Below are 13,561 nucleotides of genomic sequence, written 5' to 3' on the forward strand. Positions count from 1 at the left end.
CTCACACGCTCCCTCCATGACATGTGGTAATCACACGCTCCCTCCATGACATGTGACACTCACACGCTCCCTCCATGACATGTGATACTCACATGCTCCCTCCATGACATGTGACACTCACACGTTCCCTCCATGACATGTGGTACTCCCAGGGCTTAGAAACAATGGAGCCACATGACCATGGTCTGAAACCATTGAAACTGAGCAAAGTACCCTTCATCCTTTACATTGGCTTTCTCACACAGTGAGCATAAGCAACATGTAAGGTCATGGGTTCCCACACGTCTTCCACTGGGTCCACTCCCTGATGTTGATCTAAACACTTCTCAGTCATTTAAAAAATCTTTCTTCCCTCCCTCCCTCTCTCCTATCTTCTCTCTCTCTCTCTCCCTAAGTCCCCTGCCATGTGTGTGTGTGTGTGTGTGTGTGTGTGTGTGTGTGTGTGTGTGTGCTGGAGTGGAAGCCAGGGCCTCCTCATGTGTGCTAGGTAAATGCTATACCATCAAGCTATTTCTAGAAAGTCCAGCTTTCAAGTAGTTAGCATTCATTGAGTTCTTAAGACATGCCAGGCATCTTCCAACTCATCATATTTCATGCCCCCCAAACATTCCAAAGATGAGAGCTACTGCTATCCCTGCCTCATACTGGTGAGGGTGAGAAACATGAAGTCACTTAACCAAGGCTGAAGTTTGTAGGCACCAGGCCTTGACTTGAGCTTGGATCGGAATTACTCTAGTTGGCACTGTCCTCTGTTCCACACCACACTGTCATAAAGTCTCCCAGCATCCATCTGCTCCTGTGGAGCACTTCACTTCTTCCTTGTCTTTGGAAGCCACTAAAACCCTCTGGGGATCATCCTTTAGTCCCTGAAGAGGAAAGGGGACTCATGTTTTCAGTAATGATGAACAGGATCCTGCTTACTAAGATGATTTTTCATCATGAATTAGCCAATTCATGCCAATAAGATCAATGAATCTCTTACGAGTATGTTTGGTAAGATAGTTCCCCAGGGGACCCAAGGAGCTCTAACTGACTCCCTAAGCCTTTCAAGCTTTGGCATGGACATAGAGTATGATGGTCACACAGAATTTACCAGTTTGTGTGGGTGCTGGTACCACCCACAACCAATTTATCAGCGAAGGGGACACATTCAAACATGAACAAGAGGAAGCAGGGTTCACAGCCACCACTGGCTGCGGCTGTCTTTGAATAACTTCTAGTCTTGACTTCTGCCAGCCTCTACCCTCCTGGTCCATCTTCTCTGAGGGGACACAGAATTCTTTCCCAAAGTCAGTAGGGAAGGTACTTAGGCGGCCACTTAAGTACTGAGTAGCTAATGATATGTCCAGGCACTTCATGTGAGGGTAAAAGGTGACGGCCAACCTCCTCAGCCCTCTTCCAATCACATGTGTCCTTGGATCTGGAGTAAAAGAGTGTCCAAGCCCAGGACATAGGCTGGGATTTGACAGTGTATCCCTCAAGTCGTATCAGGGAAACTGAGGCATGGAAAAAGGATGTTCCCTTTCTTACTGTGTTAGCAAAAGTTCTGGGCTTCTGGGGACCTCAATTGTACATCAGCTGGAAGTCCCCAGCTGGAAAATACATGGCGAGGTACTTCCGGTAGAGTTCCTTCCTGTCCTGTGCCTTTACATCAGTGGACACATTCTCTTCACTCCTTTGGCTCCTCTTCCTACCAAGGACAGCCACACGCACTGCCTTCTTGGTCCCTTCCTCAACAACTGTCTCTTTTATTTTTCATTTGACATGATCTTCCTATGCAGCCCAGGTTGGCCTTGAACTATTGCTGTCCTTGCCAGAGGCTCTGCTATGTTGGAATTACAGGCAGGTGCCATCACCACATCTACTGTTTGTCCCTTTTTTTTTTTTTTTTTTTTTTTTTTTTTTTGGTTTTTCGAGACAGGGTTTCTCTGTGTAGCTTTGCGCCTTTCCTGGAACTCACTTGGTAGCCCAGGCTGGCCTCGAACTCACAGAGATCCGCCTGGCTCTGCCTCCCGAGTGCTGGGATTAAAGGCGTGCGCCACCACCGCCCGGCCCTGTTTGTCCCTTTAAGTTATCTCAAAAGAAATCTCCAGAAGTCTCCTATCTTAAGGCATCTCGAGCCTCTAAAAAGGTAATAATGTCTTTCAGAATGCCTGATACGATTAAATCAGTCTTGCTATAGATTATTTCTTGTTTTTATTTTCCTTTTCCCCACTCTTGGTTTGATTAAAAAAAAAAAAAAAACAATCGATTTTTCAATTTTTTTTTGTCTGACATTAGGTACCATTGTGGAAATTATAAATTATTTTTTTATGGGCTAGTGATAGGCTAAATGAACTAGTAAGAGGGCCTTTCAGAAGGGAAATAAAATAAAGCTCAAGAAGTTGTGGATTAGAAAATCTTCAGGCCTTTGAGGAGAGGGCGGTGCTCGCAGGACCCCCAAAAGAACATCCCTAGGATCCGCACAAGTCAGTTTGTGTAAATAAAATTTAAACAGCTTCACCAGAAAACCAGGAAGACTATGTTGAGCACTGTGGGAATAGTAAGGTACTCCTAGGGCACCGTTCATTCTTTGGCTCCCAGGCCCAGAGGAATGCTCTCTCTAGGGTATGCAGAAGCCCCAGTGAGGAGCAGACTTCCCTGTTCAATGCCCCTGCTCTGCAGGGGCCACTCTGTCCCACATTCCATAGTGGGAGGTTTCAGCCCCTACCTGAGGACTAGGGGGTCAGCTGTGCTGTGTCAGGGTAGGACATTGAAGGATTTTCACAGGCTTGGGGGCTCCCAAAGTGTTCTGCCACCTAGCCACAGGACCCCTGAAGGAGATACGCATTTTTCTTGGCCTCTTCTGCTGTGCACTGCCTCCTAGGGCCAGGGCTAGGGGGCTGCCTCATATACCTTGAATGTATCATGAGAAGATGCTCCAGCAGTGTGACCTGGATGACCCTTTGGCTGGTCTAAATCAGTGGGTGGGATAGATTTCAGGAAGCCTCTGACAGGGCTCCAGTGACTAATGGAACAGGCATGTGAAAACTGTAATTGCCTAGTAAACACAAGCTGGTCCATTGATCTGTTTCAGGCCCATTACAGTCAGCTGGGTGAAGGATGGATGAGGGGTTTCCCCAGGCCATTGCAGGATCTCCCTGCCAGTCCTTCCAGAAAGACGCTGCCTGGTTCAGCATCCTGCAGATCAGGACCTGCTGTAGGCATCACTAATCATCTGGTTACCAGGTATGGCATGTGAGTCATGACCCAAGTCATGTATGAGTCTGGTTAGGACTGGAGGCCCTGGACACTATAAAGGTGCATACCGTGGAGAATGCAGTCTACAAATTCTTTCTTTGTCGTCTTCTTTTTTTAATGGTGGGAAAATGCAAAACCCAAGCCGTAGAGAAACCAAACAGTGGAAGGTTGTCCCCTCAAATATTATCAGTAGTTAACTCTGTATTATTGGATAGCATTTTCATCTTTCTCTTTTTACTTCTGAATCCACTAGACTTCCAAAAGGAAATATATGTTATTTAAGATCAAATGAAATGGCTAAAAGGATTTTCCTCTAGCTCTAGGGGGAAAAAAAATCCCCATGTCAGCATCCAGGGAGAAGGTTAGGCCTTGGAGTTGGACTGGCTCAGCTACCAGATTTCACTAGCCACGGTCCTTTTGCCAAGACACCTAGAGTCCTTGTCTGCACTTTTACATCACATCTGTCTGACAGATGCGGGTATGCAGGGATAACTGCCTGGAAAAGGGTGAGGCCATGAGGAAGGAGCAGGCACCAAGGGAGGACTCCCTTCAGGATGTTGGGGCTCCAGGCTCCCCAGCTGTGAGTCCCTCTTCCTCCTGCTGGGCTTCCTCTGCCGTCTGCCTCTCCTGCAACCCACCTTCCATTACTCTAATGGAAGCCAATCGTCCTCATCTAGTCCCATTACCACCCACGGAGTGAAGTGGGCTGCAATTCTGAGAGCTGCTGGGAGGCGGCTGGCCAACTCTTGGGTCAGCCATTGTTCTGAATGTCACTGGGCCCGTCGCTGCAATTACAAGCTTATTCAGTTCCCAGAGCACAGCCCTGTCATCACAGTAGTGAGGAGGAGGTAGGGAGGGGCCAGGACCAGGTCCCCAGCCGGGGGCGGGCGGGAGGAGGGGGGGAGCCTGGCACAAAGCTGCTGTTTCCTGCCTGGCCACAGCAAAGCTGAGTTGGGGCTCCTCTAGCTCCCACCTGAGGGTTCACTTCCCTGGCTGGCAGGCCCAGGCTGTTTGCCTGAGCTGTGTGGGAGTCAGTCTCATTGGTGCCTGCTCTAATACTGCCTCTTCATCTCACTTCGGCATCCTCTGCCCGTCCACAACTGCTCCCTTGCACCTGGCCCCCTGGTGCCTGTCCCTGGCCTCCCCTTCACACATTTACTCATTTTCAGGTCTTCCCTCTCCAACAAGCGCCACTGGCCGACTCCAGGTCTAGAGAGTCGTGCCTGACACACACAGCTACCAGCTGCTTTTCTGGGGACCTGGGCAGGCTGTCTTCCCTTTCCTGTGACTGGGCTTCTCTGCTTATTTGGGAGCCAGTGTGGAGGGGGGGTCCCTCCAGACCCCCTGCGGCTTTCTGTCTAGAGTGCTGGCCTCAGGCTAACACAGCTGGGCAGATAGGTAAACTACTCCTGCATCTCCCAGGAGAAGAGCTGAGGGATTAAGAAACAGGTAGGTCCCTGACTTAGCCCTGCAATATGGAGTGGGGTCGGGGGTGGGGTGGGGTGGCGTTGGGGAGGGGAGATGATATGCTACAAACTTGTGTTGACCTTGACCTCAGCTGAGAAGCAGAGGAAGAAGATGAGGAGCTTCCAGAATTGGCTGAAAGATCTTACCGACTGGTTTTGGATTCTCAAAGTCTTCTGTAGAGACCAGTTGGTTTATCTCCGAAAGTCCTCTGGAGGCTGACAGACCTGGTAGAAAACCAGTCTGGCTAAGGATTTTAGGGGTAGCTCGGAGGCTCTGGCCTGCTCACCCTGTGCTAGGCTCTCAGCCTGGCCATTGACCTTGACACGGTCTTCTTGACGAACTCTCAGGAAGTTTAGCATATTGTCTGTGGAGGTGGGATGCCTGGTCCTCAGAAAGGGACCAAAGGGCTGTGCAGGGGTCAGTGACAGAGTCAGGAACAGATGTTGGGAGTCTAGTGGGAGAAAACTTGTCTTAGTTTGGAGTTTTCCCAGAAACCAGCCACAGTCAGGCCAACTAACAAGTGAGTTGTTGAGCAGTGCTCCAAAAGGACCCAAGAAGCTGTCGTCACAGACCCATAGATAGAACAGACTATAGGAAACTACAAACCAGACAGACGGGTGGGGAAGGTCAGGAGTATAGCTGAAATCCGGAGGCAGGCCACTGACCTCTGCTGCAGAAAGGCCAAGGCCTATGGGCCCTCCTGGAACATTCCTGAGAGCCTCCCACCTCTTGCCCTTCTCCCTAGCTCTTCCAGTCTCTAAGCCTATTGCCTGAACTTCTAGAAAAGACCCAGCAAACCTCCTGGGGACTAAGAGAAGGCCTTTCCTGGCGTCTGCTCCAAGTCTTGAAGACAACCCTCACCCTTTACAGGGGTACTGAACCCCTTCCTGATGCTGCTGGATATGGTGCTCTAGGGGAGCCATGTAACAGAACACAGAAGAGCTTGAGGGTAGGAGGGAGGCGGGAAAGAGTCCGCCCCACCTGGGCCTCAGCTTCCCTGCTCACCTTTCCCAAAGAAGCCCTGTGCTCCGACATTACCAGCACAATGTTCAGGGGAAACTGAGATGGCTGCTGAAGTGGGAGGCGCACTCCTCCTCCTCTGCTGACTGAACAGTGGCCTTCTGTCTCCTACAGCAGCCTCCCCTGTGTGCCTCCCCGAACTCTCCTCCTCTTCTCTCTCCTCGTCTTCTCTCTCCTCCGCTCGCGTCTCCCAGACTTTTCTTCCTAAGTCCCCGAGGAGTCGTTTTGTCTTTAGTGTTACCCTAATGCCCTACTAGATGGGGGCGAAGGCTTCTCAAGGATCCAAGTGGGCCTTGTGTGTCCTGTGCCCCCGGACTTGGCCGCAAATGTGGCAGAGACCAGAGCACACTTGGCCCTTCCGTTCTGTCTCCCCTCCTCCAGCCTGGGCAGCCTCAGGAAGCCCCCACTTCTTCCTAAGCCTTGAATTTAAGGACCCCGACTCCTTGGCCCTCTGTGGGCCCCACCTCCCCTGCTTCAGTCTCACCTCCTCCCAGTGGCCTCCTCTTGAGGAGATGAGTAGCAATGCCTTTCCGTGTGTGTGTGTGTGTGTGTGTGTGTGTGTGTGTGTGTGTGTGTGTGTACGCATGCCTTGTTATATTCCTCACTGTTCCCCAAGGAGTCAAAGGGGACACAATTATAGAATCACTGACTCTCAGATGTGAAAATGGTAAGTCTCGGGAGTTCAAGGCCCCAAGTTCAAGTCCAGGTGTTAGTATTTATTCTATGACTGTCCGTGACTCATCTGCCTCACTGTCCACTCACCCACAGCAGGGAGGATCACCTGCCTGCTCTGCCTCACTGTGTAACCTGGAGATCAGTGACATTACATGTCAATGCTACTTCCTAGACAGACTCGCCCTTACTAAACAGATAAGGAAACTGAGGCCCAGGGGTGTTAAAGGTTTCAAGTAATTCCTATGTCTGGAGATTCGAGATGGGGCCAGAATACCAGTGATGTGCAGGAAAGAGAAATGTGAGGAGAGAAGTCAGCAGAGACTGAGAGAAGAGCAGGGGCAGAGGGTGGTGACAGTGACATGGATGAGGAGGAAGGTCATTAAAAAAGCACAAGGCAGGGGGGAGGGGGGAGGACAGAGGGGGGTGTGGTGAAAGCATGGCGACAAGGACCACACAGAAAGGCCATGGGAGGTAAGAGGGAGTGTGATTGGCCTAGACAGAATGAGGACAGCACAGGGCGGCGACACCAAGCCCTGCTGTGTCACCACTGTCCTTCTCTCGGGTTGTCAGCCAGCCCAGTGAGGGCTGAGAAATCCTTACAGTGAAAGCCAGTCTCCTTGGCCCCATTTTGGAAGGAAAACTGAGTCTGTCACAGGCAGGCCAGGCAGTGTGCATGGGCTGAACCTCCATGAGTCCCGCCACCCTGCCGCAAGGAGTACGCAGAAACATAAAGCCAAATTCATCTCTCTTCTTTGCCAAATCCATAATTTACACAAGCTGATCACAACATGGCTGGGATTAAAGCAATGAGGTATAATGACCTTGAAAAGTGGGAATCGCTCACATAGGACCAGAGGAAGGAGAGAGGAAGGGGAGAATGGGAAGCAGAGAAAAGCAAACAGACCACACAAGACTAGCAGGAGGCAGAGGCAGAAGCAGCTCACGTGGGATGCTGGGCTCAGAGCGGAAGGGGGGCGGCAGGGGAGGGAGGAGGGGCCAGTTCGCACCTTTGGGAAGCCAGGTCGGAGCAGGCAGGCTTCCGCTCGGTGTCAGCAGCAGGGCAGCAGAACTGGTGCAGCACGGTCTCATTCCTGCAGGCAGAGAGGGGGAGAGGGGGGGAGAAGGTCAGAACGTAAGGCAGGCTGAGCCAGTTCTGAAGACCCCTCAGCATCTCTCCCCCACAAACCTGATACCCTCTCCCTGCCTGGAACCCCAAGTGTGGTGCCCAGGTGACCAAGCGCTGCTCTGGAGGAGTGTGCGGAACACCTTTTCCATCCATCCAGGCCTTCTTCATCACTCATGGGACAATTGAAACACTGGCCCTGAGCACAGCTCTCCAGGTCCCCACTCTTGTACTGCACTGTGCGTCCTGCAGGAGGTTCTTACTTGCGATTCTCTCTGTTCATGGAGCTGCCTTTTAATCCTAGTTAGTTCTTTATGGCCCTGTTCCTTAGAAGTCCTGCGAGGCAGAACAAGGTCTAGACACCTGTGACATGAGGACTCAGCCTCCGTAAAGCCCCTTACACGCAAAGCCTCAGAGCATTCACACAGCCTTCCCGGTTGCCTCCTGGAAGTTCAGGGATGTCATATGGAGATGAGGAAGTGGAAGTGTGGGTTCTAACTGGAACTCCGGATGGCCAGTTGAATTCATGTTTCACCGTGTGGGCCTTCATGCTCTGGTGAGACAACTTGCACTTTACTGAGGGGGTTGAACTGGAGAGGCGGCTCTCAAGCCTAGCTGTCTGTTAGAGCCACCAGATTTTAGAATATACCAGCGCCTTGGGACTCTGAGTCACCTGGTCTGGCAGGGGTTCAAGCACCAGAGCTCTTTATAAACTCCAGGCTGCCAAGGTCCCTTCCCAGCCAACACACTGTGATTCTGATACCTGTATAGCCAAGTTGGAGCTAATACTACACTTACTGCAGAGTGAAGGTCCCTTGCCCTGTTTTCAACTCTCCCTTCTTAAGTCAGAGAATGTCAGGTCTGGAGGATCCTGGTTCATCTGAAGGAGGGTTCTGGACTTCCTTTAGGTCCACAGTACCTTGTCCAAACCAGAGCTTTCCTTGGAGCACACTTGGTAGATCAATAGAGGGGGAACAGTAATGTCACCGGGGAGCTGAAACTTTGTCCCACTGCGCAGACCTCCCAGGCCCAGTTTTGGAATCTGCCGCCCAGGCACCTCTTAAGAGTCCCTGAGTTCTGAGATCAGAGATCAGTATAGAACACAAAGGTCAGCTAGATCCATGAAAGAAAGTAACCCTGGAGCCTACCTTAAGTAGATAAGCACAGTTACAGAGAGGGTACATGTTTAGGTTAGAAACAAATCAGAAGGAAATAGAACTATCACTTACCACCTGGGAGATGTTTTTGAACAAAACAGAACAGGAATTCCATTAAGAAAAAGATATGCTGGTATCGAGGTGTATGGGAGGCTGAGGCAGAAGGATCAGTATGAGGCCAGCCTGGGCTACATAACACGTTCCAAGTTGGCTAGTGCTATGTAGTAAGACCCTATTGCTATAAAGCAATACTATCATAAGTCAATACACTGGGGAAGTGTGTTTTATCATTTACAGCAGGAGGTGTGAAGACTCCAGTCCAATGTTCCCCATGGAATCCTGCGTTTGAACACTTGGGCTAACTGGTGATACTGTTTGGGAGGGTTGTTGAGCCTTCGGGATAGGAGGCGTGGCTGATAGAGGTGGGTACCTGGGAGCTCTTTCTGGTCCCGTCTCAGCTTCCTGAGCTTCCAGCATATGACTAAAGCCACACTGTAAATTTACACTACCACAGACCAGTGGTTCCCACCACCATTGGTTTACACTGCTGCAGCCACCATGTTCTCCCTGCCAGACTGGACAGTGAGCTCTAAAACTTCGAGCCAAGATAAACCTCCTGTGCTTCAGGTTGCTTTTCTCAGCGAATCTGTCAATTAGTATCCTTCTTACATTGAGCTCCAACACACCCTCAATGAAAAGACAAATCCATGAGGGAAAAATGTGGAAATTAGTCATGGTAGAAGAGAAAAATCTAAAGAGCCAATAGATATGTGAAGAGATGTTTCACATAGCTTGTAGCCAAGAAAATGCAAATTAAGGTGGCACAGAGGTACTATAGCTCATCCATCAGATGGGCAAACGCTCACAAGATCGCTAACTCCCGGTGTTATTGAGGCTGTGGGAGATGGAGGGGGTGGAGTGTGTGCTCTTAGTTCTGCCTGAGTAGGTATGGATTCTTATAGCTGCTCGGGGGAATTAGAAAGGACATCCTTTCCCATCCAGAAATACAACTTCTGGGATTTTACACTTGCCGGGATGCAAGTGTTTCTCAGAAAGGTTTTTATTCCAAATGTTTAAGGGGACATTGCTTCTCAGGAAGAAAGAAGAGCTAGAGTCCCCAGGCAGCAAGGAATGGGGAAGACCGTGAGACCTTCATGTGTACCTTGTGATTACATGCTTGTCCAAAAGAACCAGCCCTTTATCTCTTGGCCTGTAGATGGAGGTCCACACTTATGGCTAAATGTGATTATCTGGTGCAAAGGAAAGTTTAGAGTACAATCCCGACTTGGTAAGAAACAGGGACTTCCTCCTGTGAACTCGTTAGTTTTGGGTCAACTGAACACAATCCAGGGTCATTTGGGAAGATGGAATCTCAACTGAGAAGATGCTTGCATTTGATTGACCTGTGGGGAAGTCTGTCAGGGCATTTTCTTGATGAATCAGTGATGAGGGAGGGCCTAGGTGACTGTGGGCAGTGCCGTTCCTGAGCAGGTGGTCCTGGGCTGTAATAAAAGAGCAAGCTGAGCAAGCCATGAGAAGCAAGCTAGGAAGCAGCCTTCTCTGCTCCTCCATGGTCTCTGTTTAAGTTCCTGCCTCCAGGTTCCTTTTTGAGTTCCTGTCCTGACTTCCCTCAATGATGGACTGTGATGTGGAAGTGTAAGCCAAATGATCCCTTTCTTTCTCAAGTTGCTTTGGCTCATGGTGTTTATCACAGCAATAGAATGCAAACTAGGACATTCCCCCAAATGTGAATTCTACATGTGTGCACTTCCTGTTTTATGAGTGCAAACTAAGCTGTTAACTTTGGCTGCTGCAGCAGATGAAGCTGGGGGAAAAAGAGGTCAGAAGTAGAAGAGGAAAAACAGTGCTTGGTGTGACTGTAACTAACGAAGTCAAATATAAAATTGTGTTTATGGTATCTATTACTGTAAATATGTTAAAACTGAATGTAAACTAGGATGGGAATAGAGAGTGCCAGAAACCTGCATAATCCTGATGTCGTTTCAGGAATCACATAGAGTTTTTATATTGAAACTGCTAATTTAAAAGATTGTCAATTATAAGTTAGTTATGATTATAGATTAAGAATTCAGCTACTATGACATTGTAAAAGGTCAAGGGTTGAGGGCATAGCTCAACAAGAGAACGAAGGCTTAGAATGTACCAGAGCATGGGTTTAATGTCTAATATGAGCAAAGAATGAATAAAAGGGCAACCAAGAAAATAACGGGCTGGGATGGTGGCTCAGTAGTTAGGTGCTCGTCCCCCCAAACACGAGGACCTGAGTTCAGGCGCCCTCCCAGCACTCCGTAAAAGCTGTAACCCCATCTGGGCAGTGGAGGCACACGCCTTTAATCCCAGCACTTGAGAGATAGAGGCGGGTGGATCTCTGTGAATTTGAGGCAAGCTTGGTCAACAAAGCAAGTCTCAGGACAGCCAGGACTGTTGTACAGAGAAACCTTGTCTCAAAAACCAAACCAAAACAAACAAAACAGCAAAAAGAGCTGTAACCCCAGCAGTGGGGTACAGAAACAGGAGGATCCCTGGAGAAAGGTACCCGGTGTCAACCTCTGACTTCTACATACACATGTACACACACATGTGAACACATACCTGCCTACAGAGAGAGAAAGAGGGGTGGAGAAGGAACAATAAGAAAGAGGAAAAATCAATGTCAGCCTCTAACCACTTGTGTTACCCATGAGAACTGAGGCCCAGAATAGAGAGACAATGTGTCTAGAATTGTCCTGTGATCAGTCTTCAGCTTCCTCTACTTCCTCCCCCTGCTCTAGCTTCCTGGGGCAAATCAGAAACCTTAGAGAACTGTCTGGAACCAGAAGACATCGTGAGGATATACAGAACATCCTGGCTTGGAAAAGGGAGTCAAAGGAAGGACTTTGGCAAGAAGCAAAAGGGCTCAGAACCTCAACATTTTGGCATGCACGGGGGTGGGTGGTGGGTGGTGGATGGTAGTGGATATATAACTCAGGTGTGCCAGCAATCTTTGCCTACACTTCTGGTTAGAGTTCCTGGCAAGGCCATCAAGCTCACAGACAGACAAGCAGCCTGTTGCCCAGGCAGGCGACGGCATTTCGGGAATGAGAACCCAGCAAGCCACAGTTACCAGTTGACACAGAGTGCCTGAGGGGACAGTCTGTGTTTATGAGGCAGGCTGTGAGCTGCTCCACTGTCCAGTCATGGAAGACGGGCCCTGAGGCTCCCCCAGACCCTCGGTTTCCTAGCTGCATCGGCACATGCCATGGGTGATACACCCCTAGTGTCGGGAGCCCTTCTGCTCTCCAGGTGTGGCTGGTTGGCAGTGCTGCTGGAGTTCAGTCTGTGCAGAGGTTCCGGAACACAGCTTCAGTGGCTGAGGCTTCCAGCCCTTCTCTGGCTGCCCCCCCATCCACTGCCTGCCCTGGGGTCTCCCCAGCTGCACCCAAAGCTTCCTTCTTTATCTTCCCTTGAGATGTTAGTCCACACTGAGTTGCAGGTTCTGATCTCCTCCCCTGCCGCCCAAGGACATGTTCCAAGTCCCCTGATCTGGGCAAGCCTTAGTTTCTGTGGGCTAAATGTTACCTGCAGCCTTGCAGATGGCCCTTCTCTCTACCCTGGAGTGTTAAAGAGGGAGTCAAAGAACTCATTCTTACTGAAGATGAAAAGGAATCTGTGGTGGGAAAGGTCCTTCCCCTGTGTCCTTCCTTCTCACAGCCCCAGTGTGATCATGGGGAACACGGAAAACAACTGAGGTTCTGAATTGGGGGTACTCCACTAATATTCCCCAAACTTATGAGAACATAAAAACCACAGGAGATGGAATTTGACAAAGCCAGAGGACACTGAGGAGACCCCATAATGACATGTGATGCGTCAGGAGCACAGGTCCTGGACCCCAAAAGGGACATCAGTGGAAAAACTGGGAAAGTGTAGATGAAGTGTAAGGTTTGTGGGTGACCAGGAGAGATGGTAGATGATAGATAAGTTCGTGACGGATGATAGCTAAATCATGATAAAATGTGAAGGAAAATATTAATTGTGCATTATCACTTTATATTGCTTATTGTATATGCTTATAAACATTTTTACAATACTATCATTCATTTTTTTTTACCAAACCCTAACACAACTCCTCCTCACTCAATAGAAGAGGGAACTGAGGTGCCTTGGGTAGACGAACTGCCAGTGATGTATCAAGTTCACACAGGCGTTTGCCTGGCCCCTGATGGCAACTCTTCATGTGATGGGTTGTCAGCCCTTTCTTGTACAGAAAAGAAAGGAGGTAAGTGACTTGACCGATCTTATTGTCACAGTGTCAACCCAGGGCCATGAGCTTGATCACTTGGCTCCCAGCTCGGCCATTGCTTTGGAAGTCTGTAGACCCTTTGGACATGGTGTCCAGCAGGTGGAGAGACGTCACTTCAGGCAGGTTTATGAAGATTCTACTCAGTTCTGGTTCTAACCAGGGCTCCCTGCTTCCTGCTTCTTGGCCTGGCTGCCACATGAGGAACTCCACCACACACTCCCACAGATGCCAACTGAGCTGTTCCTGCTGCTACATCCTTCCACCGGAATGATGGACCAGCCCCTCGCCGGTCAAAATAAACGTTTTTCTCTCGTAAGTAGTTTCTGCCAGTATTTGGTCAGCGCAACAGGAAAAGTAGTCACTACAGTCACAAGTTGACTGTAGCTAAAGTACAACGGAGCTGAACAGGCTGGTTCAGGGGGTGTGGTCCTGGCCCTTTTTATAAGGTTTTTGGGAAAGTGAGATCAGTGGCTGGCACAGGGCTGGCTCCCAGTACACTGGCAAAGGCTGAAACTCCAGTATGGTTGAAGCTGGGAAGGGAGCCATGATAAGCATGTATGCTTGACAATCACAATC

The 13,561-nt window shown here is 49.6% G+C and overlaps 1 protein-coding gene across 5 annotated transcripts in view; it reads right to left on the reverse strand.

Moving 5' to 3' along the window:
- Iqsec3 (IQ motif and Sec7 domain ArfGEF 3) overlaps positions 1-13,561 on the reverse strand; it is a 96,716-nt gene that overhangs the window by 59,742 nt on the left and 23,413 nt on the right. For all 5 annotated transcript variants that reach the window (XM_052721007.1, XM_052721012.1, XM_052721008.1 and 2 more), the window contains exon 2: positions 7,410-7,493. In XM_052721007.1, the coding sequence (XP_052576967.1) occupies positions 7,410-7,493 (84 nt within the window). The remainder of the gene's footprint in view (positions 1-7,409; positions 7,494-13,561) is intronic.

Source organism: Peromyscus californicus, unplaced genomic scaffold (assembly GCF_007827085.1).
Source record: "Peromyscus californicus insignis strain IS unplaced genomic scaffold, ASM782708v3 Scaffold_6__1_contigs__length_162567912, whole genome shotgun sequence".
NCBI classification, from domain to species: Eukaryota; Metazoa; Chordata; class Mammalia; order Rodentia; family Cricetidae; genus Peromyscus; species Peromyscus californicus.